This window comes from Schistocerca gregaria, chromosome X (assembly GCF_023897955.1).
Source record: "Schistocerca gregaria isolate iqSchGreg1 chromosome X, iqSchGreg1.2, whole genome shotgun sequence".
In the NCBI taxonomy this organism is placed as follows: Eukaryota; Metazoa; Arthropoda; class Insecta; order Orthoptera; family Acrididae; genus Schistocerca; species Schistocerca gregaria.
In genome coordinates this window covers 590,027,948-590,050,231 of record NC_064931.1, presented here as the reverse complement: position 1 = coordinate 590,050,231, position 22,284 = coordinate 590,027,948, and the positions used below count along the sequence as shown (strand labels likewise).

Genomic DNA, 22,284 nt, shown 5'->3' with positions numbered 1-22,284 from the left:
GAGAAGAGAACCTGCAAGACAGTTAAGTTATATGGGTTGCTTCCAAATTAGGCGAAACGGAATTCAGCTCTTTCGAATACCTTTGACCACTATAGTGCAGTGTGGCTGTACTTCTACTTTCGCTACTTGAGACAGCCCCATGAAAAACGAGTAACAGTAGGTCAATGAAACTTTGTGGAAGCATTTATAACTAGACGAGGAAAATAAATGGCAAATAAACCAATAGAAGAAACACACTTTAATTTCTACATGAGAGGGTGACATTTGTTACTTGCGTACCTTGTTTACATTCCATGTTCATTTTCAACTATGGCAACAGTAACGTTCTCAAAAAATTTTGGCGCAACTGCCCGTCGACCTCTGCCATGAATAAACCTCAAATTGCTAGTTAGTTCTAACTTCCAAACCATTTTCTCCAACTCTGGAGCGGAAAGAGGTGCTCTCCATATTCTTTAATAGGTCGATGCTCGCGAAGAGCAGCAACACTGTTGCTGTTGTTTTGATACAACAGCTTTACCAGTTAAATCCTGTTCACTTTGTCCATACCCATGCTGACTGAGTGTAACTGTAATGCATACTGATGGTTGTGTTTTAATCCTAAGTCGTCATACCAGCTTCGGTGCGTAATAAGAAGCCGTGAAACTTAAACTACTATCAACGCAAATTTTCAGCATATAGTCTGAACATCATTCCTGTAAATTTGGGTACCCATACCGTAGTTTTTCTTCTACACTGGCTCAAGTAGCAAAAGTTTAATTATAATCACGCCTGAACACAGCAAAAACTGTCACACCCATTAAATGCCCGTTAGTTTGCGTGCTGACTGCTTTAAAGTGTAACTAACACACCTAACTAATCGTAGATGCCCAAGTGATATTCACTGGAAGACTCCTCAGGAAGTTTAGTTCATCCAGAAGGAATTGGCTTATTAAACCGACATCTGACTGATACGTTACTATCGCTGCTACAAGAGACGCTCTGTGCAACATGGAGTGGATTACTGTTGAAATTCCGAGGGTATAAGTTCCTAGTCACGTCAACCAATACCTGCCACATATATCTTGTGAAAAGACAAATTTAGAGGGATTTGAGTTCACACGTAGGCGTATCAACAATAGTCCTTCTCCATTAGCGACTGGAACAGGAATGGGGCGAAGTGACAGATGGATTACCGAGTACAGATTTAAATTTGGAGATTTCAGATGTACAGAGCAATTAGTGATATGACGCAGTGAGAGCTCAGCTGTGATAGCCTATTTAACTGAACGGAGTGGAGGGATCATCTGCTGGGTGACTACGACGGACGTGATGAATACAGGTCACGGCAGTGTACTGACTGTCAGATCGTTAATGTTTATTGGCTATGCAGAAACTCATCCATTTTGTGTGTCTTTGATGTGTACTCTTATTCTTTAATACGATGGCTGGTTTATAACACCAGATAAAAGTTATTTTGATGATGGCATGCCATTTAGACAGGTCGGACATTTTTTGAGATTTTAGCTTCAGTTGAAACTGCACTTGAGAATGGCTCCAAAGCCAAAATCGTGATTACGTGAAATAAACTGAAATAAATGAATGCAAATCTATCGTCAAATGGTGGAAATTGTTTCAAAAAGTTCTACATGACTGTGGTCCCACACCCCACACGAAGGAAAAGACTGCTTTATGCACCAGATTTGACATCTATTCCGACTTGTAATCAATATTGTGACTATAAAGTCATTTTGCGTCTAATGAACGCGGTTTGGTACCAGTAGATGGGTATTTCTCAGGACGTACATAACTGAACCGCAAAGATGGATTAGAGAATCATTGGGCCAAGTCCATTGACCTCAACAGAGCCATAGAAACAGGTGTTCATCATAAAAACAAAGTCTTTCGCCCACTGCGGGCCATAGAAATTTTCACCTTGAGTTAGTGCACTCTGACTATCTTTTAGATTATCTTCCTGACCTTCACAACAGAATTTAATACTTCACTAATATGGTTACTAGGATGCAATTGTCACTAACTTAAAATAATGGCACATGGAGCTTATTGCGATTAACGACTGATCATTCTGAGGTAATTACTAATTTTATGGTGTTATGTAATTAGTATGATGCAGCTACGTCATCATTTTATTTACGGTTGTAAGTCATCCTCCCTAAATTCGTGTTCGCATTTTGTAACTGTTTGGTGTGAGCGGCAAATGGCGCTATTATGGGTGGTAAATTAGATACCTTTTAAATTTTGTTATGGTAAACTATGTGGTAGCTAGTTGATCACGAATGCGAGAACTTCCAAGCTACAGATGAAAAAGACGAAACGAAAGCTATCGCCGCACACTGACAACACGAAACTGTACTGTATTCACAAATAGCATTCGTCCTTCATGGTTTGAAGAATGGAAAATAAAGGAATGAGACAATAACAAGAAAATCCGGCCCGTAACATAATGTCTTAGAGACCAAATTGACCTGTGGGAGCATATAAATTAATAAATATCCGTCAGCTGACATTGGTGTATTGTATACAAATGTAGTACAGACTTCATTCGGCAAATAGCAGTTGAAAGGTTGAATATGTCCGGTCTTGACGATATTCAATTCTGAAATGACGTTAGAGGTGTAAACTCATAACTGGATACTAACCATTATGCGTGTGGGTCGCGTTCGCAAGTTACACGCGGGGAAAAGGACTCGGTCTCTATCTTCCCGTATAAACAAGTCCCTATTACATGGTAACCAGAACCCATTAATGATCCCGTTCACGAGAGTGGCAACCAGTCTCAGAAATTTACTGCAGACGACAGAATAAGTACACGACTCTCCAAGTTCTTGGAAGAATCAGCCTATATATTGCCTCCTCTTATTTATATCTAGCTAGAAGACCGTGAAGGTAAAATCAGAGTTCGAACCTCACACACAGCAGCAGTTGTTCTTCTCAGAAAATGGGAGAAGTGACACAGACTGTATGATGGCTACCGGAGTATGTATGTATATGCTGATCGTTTAACGTTAAATGTGACTAAAAATCCTCTAACAAAATGGACACAAAAGTCAGTGTTGTATTAACCCCAAACAGATTGAAACGCACCACGGCTGGCCATAAGACATTGCGCTTTCTTCTGCAGTCTTTGTACTATAGTATTATTCTATGTTTTAATACAAGTAGCTGTAGTTGTCCGAGGTGCACTCAGCCATTATGAGGCAAACTGAGGAGCTACTTGATTGAAAAGTAGCGGCTCCGGTCTCGTAAACTGACATACGGCCGAGAGAGTGATCTACTGACCACATGCCCCTTCCATATGACGCCTAGGGCTGTGTGAGGATGACACGGCGGGGGGTCGGTACCGTTGAGCCCTCCAAGGCCTATTCGGACGAAGTTTAGGTTTAGTTTTTACCTGTAGTGCCCGGTGTGCCCGGGATATTTTATATCTGCCCCACAAAGTGTTTGGGCCTGCGCCTTGTTGATGATACTGCGAATACAAGCCGCACGTGAAACTGCAATCGCTTTAAATCCAAGGGCGTATTTCAATCACTGGTTGCCAGCGGAATCCGACGAATGAATACGTCTTCACGTGTGACTTTCAAAAAAATCAAATTCTAGGCTTCTGGTCTGGACTTTGCAAATATACACCAATTTCAGACCAAACGTTTTGTAATAACAGTTACATCATAGATTATGACTTGATTCATTTTTAAATTACACATTAAAGTTATACACTTATATACCTGTAAAACATAAGGTAATTAACGCGTTGTTTGGTAAAAACGTTTTTGCTTACACATACACACACACAAACACACACACACACACACACACACACACACACACACAAGGAATGAAAGACGAGCCCACTTGGTAGAATTTTGCACAGAGCGTAATTTAATCGTAGATAACACTTGGTTTAAGAATCATGAGAAGATTGTATACGTGGAACAGAGCTGGAGACAGCGGAGGGGTTCAGACTGATTATACAATGGTAAGACAGTATTTTGGAACCAGATTTTAAATTGTAAGACACTTCCATTGGCAGATGTGGACTGTGACCACAGTTTACTGGCTAGGGAATTAGATTAGGAAATGAGACACTTCAAGTAGTAAATGAGTTTTGCTATTTGGGAAGCAAAATAGCTGACGATGGTCGAAGTAGGGAGGATGTGAAATGTAGTCTGGAAATCGTAAGAAAAGCGTTTCTGAAGAAGAGAAATTTTTTATCATTGAATATAAATTTAAGTGTCAGGAAGGCCTTTCTGAAAGTATTCGTTTGGAGTGTAGCCATGTATGGAAGTAAAACAAGAACAATAAACAGTTTAGACAAGAAGAGAATAGAAGATTTTGAAATGTGATGCTACATAAGCATGCTAAAGATTAGATGGGTAAATCACGTAACTAATGAGGAGGTATTGAATAGAATAGAGGAGAAGTGAACTTTGTGATACAACCTGACTAGAACAGAGATTGTTTGATAGGACACATTCTGAGGCATCAAGGGATCACCAACGTAGCACCGGAGGGAAGCGTGGAGGGTAAAAATCGCAGAATGAGAGCAAGAGATGAATACAGAAAGCAGATTCAGAGGGATGTCGATTGCAGTAGTTACTCGGAAAGGAAGAGGCTTGTATCGGATAGAGTAACAAGGAGAGCTGCATCAAACTAGTCTTTGGACTGAAGACCACAACAACAGCAACAACAACAACAACATGGGTTTATTTATCAATTGTCGTTTTTCGTTCGTAGTTCATTGCTGTTATTTGAGTTTACATTTTGTCGTTATATCGTTTGGAGCTATGGATGCTAGCAAATAGTGAGCCAAGTGGAGAAATCGGAACATTTCCGACATGTTCTTCTGTCTCAGTTCATCAGAGGGGTGACAGCAGTGGAGGCAGCCAGAAACATTTGCTTCGTGTGCGGGGATAATGCCATTGGACAGAGCACGGCAATTAATGGTTTTCTCGTTTTAAGGACAATAATTTTGTCATCAGTGAGTCTCTACGTTCAGGGATGATGATGAAATTGTTTAAACACATTGGGTTGGGAAGTCATTCTGCACCCATTTCATGCACCTGATCTTGTGGCCTCAGATTTTCAACTTCTCCGTTCTCTGTCCAACAACCTTCAAATAACCACCTTTCCAGATGGAAATGCGCTTGACGACTTCTTCCCCTCAAAACCACGTGGTTTCTACAGTCGTGGGAACGAAATGTTACCCCAGTGTTGACAAACTATTGCAAACAGTGAAGAAGAATATATTATTAATGACTGAAGTGTCTGTTGTGTTTCTTAACCATATGGGAAACAACATTGAACTTATGAGCCTATCCGATATACAGGGTGTACCATTGTAATCTATACCGGCCGATATCTCTGGAGCGGCACATTTTTGCAAAAAAAAGTCTCTAGTTAAAGTTGAATGGTTTGAAGAGGGTCATGGAATAGTTACCTCGAAATGACCTTGAACCCTGTTTTCATGGTCAAATCAAGGTGAAGTTCATTTTTAAAATGGTAGCCCCTATTTTTTATTCCATATTAGTAGTCTACATGAAAAAACGCATTTTTTGTAGGGAACACAATTTTCTAAAAACCAATGGCTTGTTGCCAGGGGCACTTCATTATAACTTTCCCAGGTTACCAGCATCTCCAGAGCGAAGCGAGATCCGGAAAAATTTTCAATGAAAGTCTTGTGTGGTTAAAGTGCATTGTGCATGTACGAGTACTAGCACAATCTGAGAAGAGAAGGGTGGAGCTTTGAAGCCAACCAATAAACGTTATTGTCGGGGAATTTGAAATCATGACTGGAGGTTCAGAGAAATTTTACCCTAAGGGACTCTGAAAATTTCTCGTCTGATCCCACTTAGAATGTTTCTTGACTGACGTGACTCTCATAAATTTTTCTCTTATGGGCTTAGAAAAAATGTGTGTTAAGGGATTTAGAAAATACCACTTCGTCGAACTCTCATGAATTTCGCATAGTGGGACTCAGAACAATCACGTCTCGCGAAACTTTCATGAGCTCATGCGAAGTGAAATTTTTTCAAATCCGCACAAGCAAAATTATTCTCAAAACGAATGTCTGAAGCCCACAAGAGAAAAAATTATCTGACTCACCTTGACTTTCTCGGGCCCGTCTTTAGTTTGTGCCTTCTCTTCATATTTGAAAAGGACGGATTACCATGGGGTATTTCATTATTTTGTTATTTACGTCAAAATCGAGGTATGTAAAGGTGAACTCTTGGAAGACACACATCCGTTAGACACCTAAGTATGAAAGAGTACTTCGTTCTAGAGATACTGGTAGCCTGGGAAAGTATCAATCAAGGTCCCCCTGGTGACAAACCATTGGTTTTTCGAAAAAAAAAGTTCCCTACAAACAATGCGTATTTTTTTTACATAGAGTACGACTATGGAACAAAAAATAGGGGTTGCCATTTGCAAAAATGAACTTGACCTTGGTTTGACCTTTAAAACAGGGTTCAAGGTCATTTCGAGGTAACCACTCCATGACCCCCATCAAACCTCACAACTTCGGTATAAATTAAAATTGGACACCCTGTATATAGATAGGACAGAATCAGCATTTTATTGTATGCTGATTGAGGTCAGTTTTAGTAATTCGATTCAAAATAACTATTACTTATAGATATGTTTTATTTATTCAGACTTTATGTACTCAACATACATGAATATCATTAACGTAAACGCTGTGGTTTTTGCAATTCGTGATTTGTTTTCTCTTCTGTTCTGCGAAATAAATACAGTAGAAGCAACTAAATTGAAACTTCTTTTACGTTAATTGTATCCACAGTGACAATAATTTTTTTGAAGGGGTGATATGATACAGATTTTCTGAACTATAATACTGTTTGTTTTTAATCACGTGATTTGTCTGTAATTAGAAAACATTTTTGAAGGAGCACAGTTGCTGTTATTGGCAAGACTGAAGGGATATGAATAGACGAGCATTGAACCAGTCGATAATAAGTGCCAACGATTGTGGTAAGGTTTTTTTTATTACGACTACTTGGCAATGGATTAATAGTGGCATTATCACTATTTAAAATCCCAAACGTCACACGCTCTTGTGAGAAATCGAGTTTGACTGCTTTTGCATATAAACGTTTCTAGTCATTGTTAACCTCATTATCAAGTCTCACAAAGCGCCTGAATTGCGTATGAGTTCAGTTTACGCTGCTTTCCACTAAAATTGCATCGTGAACATAATATGCAACAAACGAAAACTGGCGCGAACTATACTAGACACATGGATACACAAATGATTAGCATTTTAGACACAGTGGTGTATTCTACTTTGACAAAGGACACAGCAGTGAAACCACATCGTTTTTTCAGACAAATTCGGGTTCTACGTACAACATTACGACGGAGGTATTCTGTCTTTGGGGGCTCCGGGAGAACGAACATAGTCAGACGGCACTGGACATTGTCGTAAGGCACCAGTATCTGGATCACTGGTAGATGTTCCACTAGGTACACAGTAAAAAGGAAGATTAAGATTTAAAGGCCCGTCGACAACGAGGTCATTAGACAGCCGTACACAGTAAAATTATCTCTAATTCACATGACGAGTAATTTGGTAAAAGACGTTACATTTTTGACATATTAAAGCCGGTGGCTATGCCCTGTCATCGATGTTCCCACGATGTTACCTATTAAGAGCGTAACGCTACGTCGCATGTTGTCCACGTCGTACTGATACAGAGCATGCTCGACTGCTGCCCTAGCCATTACGCTCTCCAGATATCTCACCCATTAGCCTGCCACGCCACCACTCACCCAGACACTACGCTTGATGATCTCTGTGATAGCGTTGAAGCAGCATGGAATGACGTACGCACAGCTGTCATCCAAGCTCAGTTCGACCCGCTGCACAGGCCGCTTAGAGCCATTATTGCTGCCGGAGGTGGCAGATGTATGGAATGAATTTCACACCCTGTGTACTCTCAAATCAAAACGTATTATAAAAATGGTGTGTGTGCGATCCACATTTACTCCGAAACCATTGTACCAAATTCAACAAAACTTGGTACACATTTATACCTTACTGTCTGGCAAAAATCGCTGTAGGGGCAAGAATCACATATCTATCAAGGGGGTGGGGGTGAAAAGGAAGCATAGCCCGCGACGCGTGAATTCACCTAGTAATTGAGAATGAGAGTATTTTGCGACTTGAAACAAACTTTACATACGATTTCAGACATTTACGATTTTTCTCTCTGACAAGCCCCACAAAATGATGAAAGAAAAATGTTTATTGCTTGCTACTTTCCTGTTGTTCGTTCAGTAAAAGCACCACACAAGGCAGACGTTATAACTTTTTACTTCTTCAGTACTAACTGTATTCACGACACATTTTTCAGACAGTAAGTACGTATACTATTGAATTTAAGTGCAAAATTACGTGAATGTACGATACATAGTTCAGGAAATATGATGTAAAAACAAAAAGATGTATGAAGCACTGCCACATCCTGTATGAATTTTAAATGTATTATTTCGCTGCTACTAGCTCCATTAGTAGCACATTTTGTAGGTAGTGTACACATATGCCGCTGAATATACCAACAAAATTATATCAGTGTGTCCGCCTGCTTAGCTGAGTGGTTATGTGCTTGCCTCCCACGCAGAGGGCGCGGGTTCGATTCCCGGCCGGGTTGGAGATTTTCGCCGTTCGTGGACTGGGTGTTGTGTTGTCATCATCATTTCATCCTCATCACCGGCACGCAAGTCGACTGAAATAAGACTTGCACTCCGCGGCCGAACTTCCCTGGATGGGGTCTCCCGGCCAACAATGCCACACACTCATCTCATCATCTGTATCATTGTATGACACATAGTTCAGGAGATATTACGTAGTAAACATTAAGCACAATGCCATTGGCTGCGTGGTACTGGTGTGGATGCACACCTGTAAATAAATCCTTGGGCCACGCCGGGTTTCTCCGCTAGTCACACATAAATTTAATTCTGTATATGTTATGTCGCAGTAATACAGGTTATTCAGATACTTTTACGACAGTAATAAACGTCTTATTTACACCATATGCGTTTCTGCTGATTTCAAAGCATCTTCAATGGGTACTGTAACAACTCGGTTTTCTTAGAAATCCTAGATAGGTCTCCTGTTTTCCACGACTGGACTACGCCTCATAACACATATCTAGCAATCACAGGCCGTCCAGTCCACGCGCTGCTTGCACAGACTGCCACCATTCCTTTCTACACTATATATGTTTTGCACAGCCGGCCGAGGTGGCCAAGCGGTTCCCTTTCTACACTATACGTTTTGCACAGCCGGCCGAGGTGGCCAAGCGGTTCTATGCGCTACAGTCAGGAACCGCTCGACCGCAACGGTAGCAGGTTCGAATCCTGACTTGGGAATGGATGTGTGTGATGTCCTTAGGTTAGTTAGATTTAAGTATCTCTAAGTTCTAGGAGACTGATGACCTTAGACGTTAAGGCCCATAGTGCTCAGAGCCAAGTTTTGTGCATCCCAACACCCCCCCCCCCCCCCCCCGCCCCCCTCGCGTTCCCAGAACTCCTGAAGATAGACACTGACTGTGGATACTGTATCACAAACACAGTCCCTTTGACACTTCAGAGATGTCACTAAATCCACCCAAAGGTGTAAACAACCATGCATGAGCAGCGCCTATTAGACGGAGAGGGTCCGACAGCCGATTAGTTCCATTCATTCTGCCAGGAAGGACGTACACCGCTCGTGTTGTCTGTAGTTCAACCATGCAGAGACGCTCAATACCGCGGTTCGATCGCGTCAGCATTGTTACGTTCTGCCAAGAAGGGCTGTCAACAAGAGAAGCGTCCAGGCGTCTCGGAGTGAACCAAAGCGATGTTGTTCAGATATGGGTGATACAGAGAGACAGGCTGTTGATGACATGCGTCACTCAGGCCGCCTAAGGGCTACTACTGCAGTGGATGACCGCTACCTACGGATTATCGCTCGGAGGAACCCTGACAGCGACGCCACCATGTTGAATAATGTTTTTCGTGCAGCCACAGGACGTCCTGTTACGACTCAAACTGTGCAGAATAGGCTGCATGATGCCCAACATCACTCCCGACGTGCATGGTGTGGTCAATCTTTGCAACCACGACACCATGCAGCGCGGTGCAGATGGGCCCAACAACATGCCGAATGGACCGTCCAGGATTGGCATCACGTTCTCTTCACCGATGAGTGTCGCATATGTCTTCATCCAGACAATCGTTGGAGACCCGGTCAGGCTGAACGCCTTAGACACACTGTCCAGCGAGTGTAGCAAGGTGGAGGTTCCCTGCTGGTTTGGGGTGGCATTAAGTTGGGCCGACGTACACCTCTTGTGGTTATGGAAGGCGGCATAACGGCTGTACGATAAGTGAATGCCGTGCTCCGACCGGTAGTGCAACCATATCGGCAGCATATTGGCGAGGCCCCCCATCTTGCTCATCTTGTGAATGACTTTCTTCAGGGTAACGAAATCGCACGACTAGAGTGGCCAGCATGTTCTGCAGACATGGACCCAATCGAACAAGCCTGGGATAGATCAAAAAGGGATGTTTATGGACGACGTGACTCATCAACCACTCTGAGGGATCTACGCCGAATCGCCGTTGAGGAATGGAACAATCTGCACCAACAGTGCCTTGATGAACTTGTGGATAGTACGTTACGACTAATACAGGCACGCATCAATGCAAAAGGACGTGCTACTGGGTATTAGAGGTATCGGTGCGTACAGCAACGTGGACCACCAACTGCGAAGGTCTCGCTGTATGGTGGTACAACAAGCAATGTGTGGTTTTCATGAGCAATAAAAAGGGCGGAAATGATGTTTATGTTGATCTCTGTTAAAATTTTCTGTACACTTTCCGGAACTCTCGGAACTGAGGTGATGCAAACCTTTTTTTGATTTGTGTATATTGTGCTCGATTGATTCTGGTGTCTTCAGTCTCCAGGGATGCCAGGTTCTTCACCAAGTCATCCATCCAACGAAGGACCTAGACTACTATTAAACAGGATTAAATTAAAATTGTTACTCAGAGTTTTTTCCTTCTTACTTCATTTTTAACGTTCTCTCTTATATATATATGTTCGAGTTCCAGAGCATTGCACTTTACTAACACTGGATATTTTTGGTTGCTAGACTAGATGCGATTACACCTCGTTTACGTTGTTTTGGTGTTCCGAGATATCATCTTTTGCTTTGTTTTCAATTATCGCTGAAGTGCCTGCTGTAGAGAGAGAGAGAGAGAGAGAGAGAGAGAGAGAGAGAGAGAGAGAAAGAGGGAGAGAGAGATCCTAACTTCTGTGTGCACAGAGTATTACTATGTTAAACCTTCTTTACTATGGTACTGTGGAGGGTGATTGTGAGTGGATATATTGACTTCTTTAAGTGATATTGTTTTTGTGGTGGCTGTACGCTGAGCGAGATGTGAAGGAAACAAAGGAGAAATCGGGAGAAGGAATTTAAGTTCAGGGGGAAGAAGTAAAGCGTTTGAGAGTTGCTGATGACATTCTAATTCTATCGAAGATGGTAAAGGACTTGGAAAAGTAATTTAACGAAATTGACAACATGTTAAAAGGAGGATCTAAGACGAACATCAACAAAAGAAAAACGATGGTAATAGAATTTAGTCAAATTAAATCAGACGACGCTGGGAGAATCAGGTTAGCACATGAGTCACTATACGTAGTAGGTGAGTTTCGCTACTTGGGCAATAAAGTAACTGAAGATGGCCGAAGTAGGGAGTGTGCAGACTGGGAATGGCTAGAAAAGCGTTTCTAAAACAGAGAAAATTGTTAACATCGCACATAAATTTAAGTGCTAGGAAGTCTTTCCTCAAGATATTTGTCTGGGATGTTGCCTTAGATGGAAGTGAAACCTGAACGGTAGATTGCTTAATTATTGAGGAAGTACCGAACAGAATTGGAGAGGAAAGAACTTTGTGGCATAACTCGACTCAAAGAAGTGATTTGGTGATAGGACACATTCGGAGACAACAAGGAATCATCAGTTTAGTTTTGCAGGAAAGTGTTGGTGGAGGGAAGCTATGGAGAGAGACCAAGAGATTAATACAATAAACAGGTTCAAATGGATGTAGTTTGCAATCGCTACTCAGAGTTGGAGAGGTTTTGTAGCGTGGAGAGCTAGATCAAACCAGTCTCCAGACTGATGAGCTCAACAAGAACATGTTTTATTAACTTTAATAAGTATGTGTTGCCGCTGTTTTTTGGTTGTTCATGTGGTTCTATCTCATAACTGCCTTTTAATTTGGAAGTTTTCTTGTAGTGTTCGGAGATGTTTTTGTTACTGAATCTGATCATTTTCATATCTGTTTCTATTGTGATTGTGTAGTGGTTTTGAACCTTTCTGTATTGAATTTCTACTCTGCTAAGCTATTTTTATTTCTTGTTTCTTAAAGATATTACCAATTCCGAGTGTCAGCTTGTTTCCGTATGCGAGTGTGTATCGCCTTGGCTGTTGAGCTTTAGTGCTCTGTTCTTGTTGTGTAGTAGTGGTTTTATTGGTGTGTGTGGGTGTGGTGAATGTCGTGGGTCCCTGAATTTGCTTGGGAATTGCGTTACTTGTTTAGCTTCTTTTATTTTTATGTGTTTCTGGATTTTCGTGTTTAATTTTGTAAGTGGAGACACTTTGTGTCCATTGTTTTTTGTTATTTGATTAATTATGTTTACCTCTTGTTGTAGTTGTGTTTGGCTAGTGATGCTGTGTTTAAGCTATGTAGAATGTATCTAAGAGCGGCTTGTTTATGGGACTGTGAGTGTTTTGATGGCTGTTGCAGTATTACACCGCAATAAACGACAAACAAACATCAGCAACCTAACGTTATGTAAACCAATCAAGCACGTAGTAGATAAATAACAGTCCCCTAGCCAGCACGAAAACCGTACCACACAAAACAGCCAACATTCCCACTAATGGTAACCCGACACAGTACCATAGTAAAGCACGCATGCACACACACACACACACACACACACACACACACACACACACACACACACAGGTACACAAAAGAACGAGGACACATTCGCCCTGGACAGAAAGAGCGCGCACACGTTGGTCAAAAGAAGTAAACAAAAACAAAAAGAAAAAACAGATACTTCCAAAATCATAGAAAACAAAACAAAAGAAGAGCGCACCTCACAACATGAAACCAAAATACTCGAGGCGCAGGTGAATCTTCATCGTGCAAACAAAAACATACTCAGTGTCAATGAGCTGAAAAGTTTTGAACAATGAGTACCTACGGGCGGAAGAGCATTAGGAGTGAAGTAGGATGCAAAAAATCGTGAACAGTAATTGTAATTTGATACTATTTTATAGTACGTCTAGTAATGTGAAACACGAGAACCTTTTACGAACTTGACAAATAGATTTGTAAGAAAAGCTAATTGTTGCAGTGACCACTGATACTTTCGAGTGAAGAGAAAAGCGTATGGAGTAAATAAGACTTCTATTACAATCGCACCTATATTAGTTAATTGTGTATTGCTCCTACTATACTGTATGCGCGTAAAAAGTAAAATTTCGCTGCTTGTTTTCCTTATTTGTGTTGCAGTTTTGATGATCAGCAATGTACTTTCTGTTCCAGTTGATGTCTAGTCTTACTGATAAATCTGTGTGGCTTTGTGTTTGGGACAAACAGGAATCTTAAAGTAAATGCTAATTCTAACTGAGCTCGCATACATCTCTCTTATACCGACTTTTAAGATTAGAGCCTTTTTGTTAGGACTTCGATAAGAGTAACGTTTTCTAACTTTTTCCTAAACGCAGGCCAGTGTGAGACATGAAGTACTCACCTCTCGGCGGCAGGCGGCATGCAGCATGGGCGTCCAGGCGACGCTGCCATCTGGCCGCAGCACACAGCGCCGCACCGCGTACGCTATCTCGCCTTCCACCTGCAGGTTTTCTGCCGTCACGTTGTCGTCTGTGGCTTGCATACTTGAGCCCGTCAACGCTTTCCATTTCAGATCACTTACATACTTCGAAATTTCTTCATCTGCGTCGAGAGAGAGCTTCTCATCTGCACCGTACGGACACTCTTGCCTCGCCACCATACCGTGATCGATAGAATCCCAAACGAAAGTTCCTTTCTCGGTTCGCAGCGTGTCGTTTGGGCACTGAACTGGAGAAAAAAAAAGTAGTTTTCAGTATTTCACACACTGTGTCAAAAACTTAATCCTTCGAGATGTAAATTATTACACTATCTAAAAAAACTTGAAACCTTCTCAAACTATTAGAGCATAGGAGAAATGTCTTAACAAACTCAAGATTTTAGTGATGTTATAAGGCGTAGTTAGTAAGAATGTTGTCAAAGAAATGCGAAGGTTGAGATCCTGTTCGATACATTTTAAACGACTTGCAGAGTTTCAAGTTACATGGCATTTCAGAACGAAGATCCCTTATTGAAAGTACCCTTAGTCTGTGGCTATGCTGTTCTATCCCAGACCTTTTTTCCGAGGAGAACTAGTCCACGGATGTACACAGCTTTGTTTTCGCGCTCTTCGGAAATACGGGAGAGATTAAGACATAAGGTCTGATTGGGCAGTTCAGATAATGAGGTATTACTACCTATGATATGGTCTGGTTTGACTTAGATACCACCCAGGGTTTTGTTGCAGACCGTGCCCAATGGAAAGCAGACCAGGTTGAAAAACGAGTTTGAAATTGTTACTGTGCTTCAAGCAGTGCTTATCATCAAACAACACATTTTTTCAGATTTATAGAAATCGGTATGACAACGAATGATATCATGTACAACAGTAGTGGGAAAAATGGGTTCTGATTTATGACCCCCTGGGGATTGACTGACAACTCACTGGGGATAATCTGTCTATCTGAAAAACTCCCTCCCCCACCCCCCCACCTCCTCCTCCTCCTCCTCCTCCTCCTCCTCCTCCCCAACCCCTCTGGGAAACTCCATCACTGATACAAGCAAACCTTTGATATCAAATCAATTGACTAATTAATTAAATCGATAAATTAATTAACCCCCTACAGTAAATTCCCCAACCATTCTCTCCCATCCACCGCACCCGGAAACTAGCAGGAAAAGTACGCAGTCTATGTTGGAGAGGAAGGATCTCATGACAGGAAATTCAATACATAGTAAGGGATATACTGTATATTTGCAAAATTCAATTCACAGGGGATGGACTAATTGACTAATTAATTAAATCGATAAATTAATTAACCCCCTACAGTAAATTTCCCAGCCATTCTTTCCCATCCACCGCAACTGGAAACTAGCAGGAAAAGTACTCAGTCTATGTTGGAGAGGAAGGATCTCATGACAGGAAATTCAAATACATATCAAGGGATATACTGCATATTCGCAAAATTCAATTCACAGAGGATGGTTCTCCCTTGCTAGTCATTCTCTGCTGCATTGGAAGATGCAGATCTTCTTAAGTACGTCAAAAAGAAGTAAGCAAGTAGATAGTTCTTTTTTCCAATCCCATGGGGAATATCGTCAAGAAATCGATGTCAACATAAATCACAGTACGTAATTACACTGTTAAAAATCTTGCACACCAAGGACAGTGAGTCAGACACCCACACCCTGACTGCTTCACCAGGCTGCACCATGTTCTGGTGTTCAACAGACTGCACATGCCCACTTGGGCTCCATGACCACTGCCTGCTGCCACATCATCAGCCTGCTTGTGCAGCACACAGACCAGAAGTTGTGCTAATCCCCGATCAAAGCATCAGGCGGTGACAACTCTTTAAAACTGATAACTGAGAAAATACTGTCGAAACACATGCTCTCCCTCACTTTCTCTCTCACTCACTCTCTCCCTCTCTCTCACTCTCAAGTGGTTGCTTCATGTTTGTGTGAACCAAGATATGCAAACACACACAGACCAAGATGTCCCCTCCCCCTTCCTCCCTTCCACCCCCTCCCCTGCCCCCCTCATACTTATGCAGACCTGATATTAGTAATCAGTACATCCCTTTGTTCTCACACTTCCACTGCTATGGAAACCTGTAGTGGATGGAACAGACATTTGAGAAGAAGCAGGTAGCATCTGTCATGTTCCACACTAACCCCACATTTTTCCTGAATGAAGTAGTGGATACCTGGGAAACTGACAGCTGTGGATGTCTTAGAAATATTCCCTTACTCTATAATATTGATTGACTAGTTGATTAAATCGATACCCTTTGTGTGTGGCCAGTTTTTCCTTGCATCCTATTTGTGGATACTAGGACTGGTATATTTAGCCAGATTCCACCCCTACTGGTTTTCAAACCCTACTCTTCAGGACTTTTTTTACTTGCACAATTAGGTGGCACAGTCACGTCACTTGGTAGGAAGTCCATTACATTGGAGGTAGCTGAAAATTTCAAATTTTGTCCTTAAACAATTTGTGGGTGGGGCTGGACAGATGTGTAGTCACGATATCATTATCGGAAACAATAAACTGATCAATTGGGAATTAGACATTTTGATTGGGATTTTAAAGCACTATAAAATTTCTAAGTTGGTTCTCCCCACTACATTCCGAAGGAGGAGGAAGGGTCTACTGCATCACAGGATAGAGAGAACAACAAATACCATTTCAAGACAGAGTCCACTGCAATGTATTGAGGAGCACTGAACATGACACACTTAAACCATGATCCAATCTGTAGTATTAGTAGTAGTAGTAGTAGTAGGCGTAGTAGTTGTTGTTGTCATGGCTAAATGTTGCAGACCGCTGAAACACTCGCACATCCCGCAACTCATGTCCTGATATCCAAATGTAGCGCACTCATCCCTCATTCGCCACCAGTGCCAATGTTCAGAGGTCAGAGAAAATTGTCACCATGACCACAGCTGCAGTCTTAGGTGTACATGTATGCAGGAGTGCACCACCCTGGTCGAGAGCACTATAGTCCTTGTTTGGAGATTAGTGCGACTTCCAGTCTGTGCGACACATGAGCTGGCAGGTGGTGCGGCAACCCACAGCAGTCATGGCGTCCCTAGGGGTGTTGTACAAACTCTTGGGCACCAGTGCATAGTGCAGCCTGGTGAAGCAATGCACTGCAGTTGGTGCAAGAGATTTTTTAACAGTGTAATTACATGTGGTGAGTTATGTTGATGTCGATTTCATGATGGTACTCCTTGCACAATTGGAAGAAAATGCGATATATTTAATTACTTCTTTTCAATGTATTTTCAAGACTTGCATCTTCCAATATAGAAGAGTATGATAAGCAAGAGAGATTCAACACCTGTGAACTGAATTTTGTAAATAAACAGTATATCTTTTGCTATGTATTTGAATTACCAGTCATGAGATCCTTCCTTGCCAGCACAGACTGAGTCCTTTTCCTGACAATTTCCAGGTGGGACGCTGGAAGGGGGGGGGGGGGCTGGGTGATTTACCAGAGGGAGAGGGGTTAATTAATTTATCACTTTAATTAATTAGTCAATGAATTTGATATCAAATGTGTGCTTGTATTGATGAGAGGGTTTCCCAGTGGGGTGGGGGGGGGGAGGAGGAGGAGGAACAGGGGGAGGTGACAGAGGAGGCGAAGGAGGAGGGTTGGGGGTTTTCTCAGAAGGACAGTTTATCCCCAGGGGACATAAATCAAACCCCATGGGGTCATAAATCAACTAACAGAACAGTAGGTTAGGGGGAAACGGGAAGGTGTCGTAAATCAGTCACGTTTGACCCTTAAGGTATGCGATCTGCACAGACAAATAGTCTCAGAACTCGCTTTATCCCACTACATACACTTAGAATAACACCATGAGTCACGTGTTTCTTCAAATGCAATTTCATGAATATGGCCGATGATGGAGATGACATGTTAATTTCCAGATAGAGGAACAGTGTTCAGCGAGATATGTAATGGGGCAGTATAGGAAAGACATAAACACTGTCACTTTGTGTACTCAACCCAGTGGCTAAAATGGTCTCGAAGGGCTTTTCTCCTAATACAAAGTGCTTACTTCTCCCTAGCTACGATATGTTAACTGTATTCTGTATGGCCATAAAATCCTTGATGGGTAAAGTGGGTCTGCCACATCTACCATAACCAGTCATGTAAACTGATTTTATTTGTCTCTACTGTAATGCCTCAGTTCACTGTAGTTCTAGGCGGCTATTCAGTACTGACGGCAGCCTTTTGTGCTTTATGGATGACATCGAGAATCTCCCTTCATCTTATGAAGTTTCATTGGTCCACCAGCAAATTTTCGTGAACACTTTAGGCCTATGGAGTAGAGAAGGGTATGGCTAGAATAACTGAAAGTCGTCTTAGTAACATGATCTTATAGAAGTTTTGCTACTACGACCACAGCGCCAATTTCGCTACTTTAACATGCACTTATCACAAAATGAGTAGAACGTTATAGCTCTCCTCTGTATTCCGATGGTGGCAGACGTTGAACTGCTAGAGACTAGAGGTGCAAAGTAATTATAATATTATATTTAAATTAACACTTGATGGACATTTAACAGCAACTGATAACGCTCTCTCACGTTTCATTCCTTTGCACAAACAAAATGAAATTTACTCCTGGACACACATGATAAACTAAGAGATACCAATTTTTCAGAAACATTAAACAATATTCTGTTAGTTGAAAACCACGAAACGCTTCTTTGCTTATTGAATTCAGCTCTGCTTCGTTAAGATGTGTGAGGAATCCGATTTATTTATTTATTTTATCTTATGGCTAGGGCTCCCCGTCGGGCAGACAGTTCGCCGGGCGCCGGTCTTTCAATTTGACGCCTGCAGTGGATGAGGATGGAAGGATGATGATGAGGACAGCACAACACCCAGTATCTGGGAGGAGAAAATTCCCCAACCCAGCCGGGAATCGAACCCGGGCCAAGACGATTGACAATCCGTCACGGTGACCATTCAGCTACCGGGAGCGGACAGGAATCCGATTATTCGATAAAAAATTAATACCGGTTTTTCTGTTACTTTTAGTAAGGGGTTTTGTTTGTTTGGGCTGAGCGTATGTTCACATTGTTCACCACAACAAATGAACTGGAGGGAGGGTGTGGCAATAGCTAGGAATTCAGTCCGTACCAGTTCAGTGACTGAATTCAAATTTGATAATGCAACATACTCTTAAGAGCCATAGTTTCAATGAATAGCTATTTGATGATAAGTATCAACTGCTTAAGATTGGTTATAGTTTAATAAAAATTATTGCTGTCGTGATAGGAACTACTAAAGAGGAAATTTGTGAGCAAAAGCTTGTGAAAAATCTCTGAAAAATATAGGACCATACAAAAACAAACAAAAAAAACCACTGAGGAACACAACAAGATTCATGGGACGGATTTGTAAGTAAAAATAGAGAATGACTTGTACTGAAGATATTATATAACATGAAAAAAACATAAAATCAGATGCAAAGATCAACACTTAAACTACACATAATCAACCTGAATTACGAACTGGAAACATTTTAAAATAAAACGAAAGTAATCTTGTTTCGTGACCTAGTACTGAGATCGAGCATCATATCCATGAGAAACTATCAGTTATAAAATATCTTTGATAGATGAAAAAATAGTGAAACTAGGATAAAAACCAATAACCTCATTCAGATACGCGAAAAAATACAAATATTCCTAAACACTGCGAGGATGAATGAAAGGAAAGAAAGGTTTTGTAAAACAATGGCAGACAACTCTGCTGTACGCAAGCACATCTTGGACAACCACGAAAAGAGAATGTCCGATCTTACAGTACACTGCTATGAGTTTTTTCAGCTATTAGGAGTTTTCCCATGCAGAAATATTGATGCTTTCACTTGCACTCGTGTGCAAGTGTAACCGTACTGTTTTTCGCTAGAGCTTAAGATTTTACCTGCATTTGTATCATGTTGATGGGATTTTAATGAAACTAGTGTGATATCAATCCAATAGCTTCGTGGCCATGTTGTTTCGCATTCTAGTAAGTACCGTATGACGATTAGTGGGCATTGAGAAGCATTAGGAATTTCTCTCTGGTATACGTGAGTCCTTTTGCAAGAGCAACAAGAGACTGATTTCAGATTACCGGGCAGGTCTAATTGAACATTTGATCTCCAGCACTAACAATGTTGGGCATCATCGGAAAAGGTTCAAGAGCATTGTGCAATACGCTTTAGACAGGTATGTGCCCAGCAGAATTGTGAGGGATGGAAAGGATCCGTCGTGGTTCGACAACCATGTCAGGAAGCTCTTACGAAAGTCAAGAGAGCTTCACTGCATGTTTAAAAGTAACCAAACCCTCCCAGACAAACAAAAAGTAAACGAAGCCAAAATTAGCGTAAGGAAGCCATGTGTAATGCGTTCAATCAATTCGGAAACAAATTTTTAACCACCGATGTGAGAGAAAATTTTAATAATTTTTGGTCTTATGTTAGATTGGTAAATGGATAGAAGCCGAATGCTCAGATGTTCTGTGACCATAACGACACTAAAACAGAGGATGATGCAGGAAAGGCCGACACACAAAACGCCTTTGTCCAAAACTATATCACAGAGGTAGATCGCATTGTAGTTCCTCTTTTAGATCGTAGCACGAACGACAAAATGACACATGGACAGAGACCAAGGCATAGAAAACAACTGAAATTGCTCAACAGAGGAAAGGCCATTGAACCTGACGGGATACCAATATGATAGGTAATGTCACTGCGGTTTCTATACATCCCAACAGTACTCGAGAAAGGGTCACGGTGACATATTACAGCTGTAGGAATTGCGCATGTCGTATTCAGGGTAACCCTCGAGAAGGTGAGGGGGCGGGGGGAGGATGATGAGACGAAGGAAGGGGAGAGGAGAGGAGGTTGACCAATCCCGATATGTCGACGCCATCATGCTCACAGTCACTGGAGATCATTCGAGATCGCCCTGTTGTGAAAGGACCAGCAGGTCTGCAGTGAAAGGGTAACCTCTGTTTGGGTATTAATTTATAAATAATAATATATATTATTATTAACAATAATTTCTCAATCCCTGTTCGTTTAGAGCAATTGTGTTGGTCTAGAGAGCATCAGGAGGACCAACGAGGATCATTAATGTTCTGTAGTTTACAGTGAGACGATCACTATGATGTGCCATCCGCAGGGATCGGACACTGACTCCAAAAGGCAGAAGACTGTCAGCAAATATATGCTCATCAATCATTAATAATTTAATTATTAATATATCAGACGTTTTGTTATTCGTTGCAGTGCTTCATGCTCATGACTGGGCCCCTACACAGAGAGACTGCACAGCAATCGAGTCTTTTAACTCTCAGCTTCTGGCGTTAGTACAGTACAATTTTTATAGGTGTATCCTGTTAATAGGGGAAGTGTTCACTCTCATACATATGACTAATAGATTTGAATACTAGTACAGAGAGCGCTAGCAGTTTACGACATGGGTTTGAATCAGTAACGATGCAATATGTCCCAATATTAGTAACTTTGTGAGGTAAATGGACAGAATACAGACACAATCGTTATAGCTGCAGTCGAGCTATGTATGTTAATTAAGTTCAGATATCAAACTGACATGTAGTCTGAGGTACACAGCCACAAAAATACGTCGCGCTAAGTTACATATGGTAATGTTCTTCACTCGTGCCATTTATGTGATTGATAGAACTTTAATAAAATTCATTTTTTGGTCGGACAAAATTTGTATGAAATTGGTAGAATAGATGGAGGAAAGACAAATGTGTTTAGGTAACTGCCTGACGTTTATTTATTCGAACACCTCATTTTGCGTAGATGCATTTATATACTCTGCAGTGGAGGGATCACGTGTTTTTGTAAATATATTATGTTCTGCAAAAATGGTTGCCACTAACACGATTAGGAGAACTGCCTCAATAATTTTTTGACTGGGAAGTATATTTAACGAAAAACCAACATTTACTACGTAAAAAAGAATCGAAAGAAAGGTCCCAACGCTCTCCGATGGAAGACAATCACCACGTGAGTATTGAGAAACTAGTTGAAGAAAAACCTAACTCATAATTTTCCTTCCTCTGGGTGTGTGAAGGGTGGAAGCTGGTGGAGGATAATTTTCATTTTTCGAGCACTAGGAAGTACCCTAGACAGACTAGCCAATAACTACTAGATGTCTATGTAAGGACACTGTAGCTGCTCTTAAACAACCACCAGAGATTTCTCTGGTCAGTCTAGTTTTGATAGCAGCTAGATTTGTAACGATAGCTGCTGTTAAACTACTACCAGAGAGTACTCTGTCTAGTCTAGTTTTAATAGTAACTGGAGATGTGCGTACTCCTCCAGCCAGAATAT

General features: G+C 41.4%; 1 protein-coding gene across 2 annotated transcripts in view; it reads right to left on the bottom strand.

Annotated features, from left to right (window-relative positions):
- LOC126299061 (uncharacterized) overlaps window positions 1–22,284 on the bottom strand; it is a 1,316,522-nt gene that overhangs the window by 136,859 nt on the left and 1,157,379 nt on the right. For both annotated transcript variants that reach the window (XM_049990731.1, XM_049990732.1), the window contains one exon: window positions 13,829–14,154. In XM_049990731.1, coding sequence (XP_049846688.1) covers window positions 13,829–14,154 — 326 coding nt within the window. The remainder of the gene's footprint in view (window positions 1–13,828; window positions 14,155–22,284) is intronic.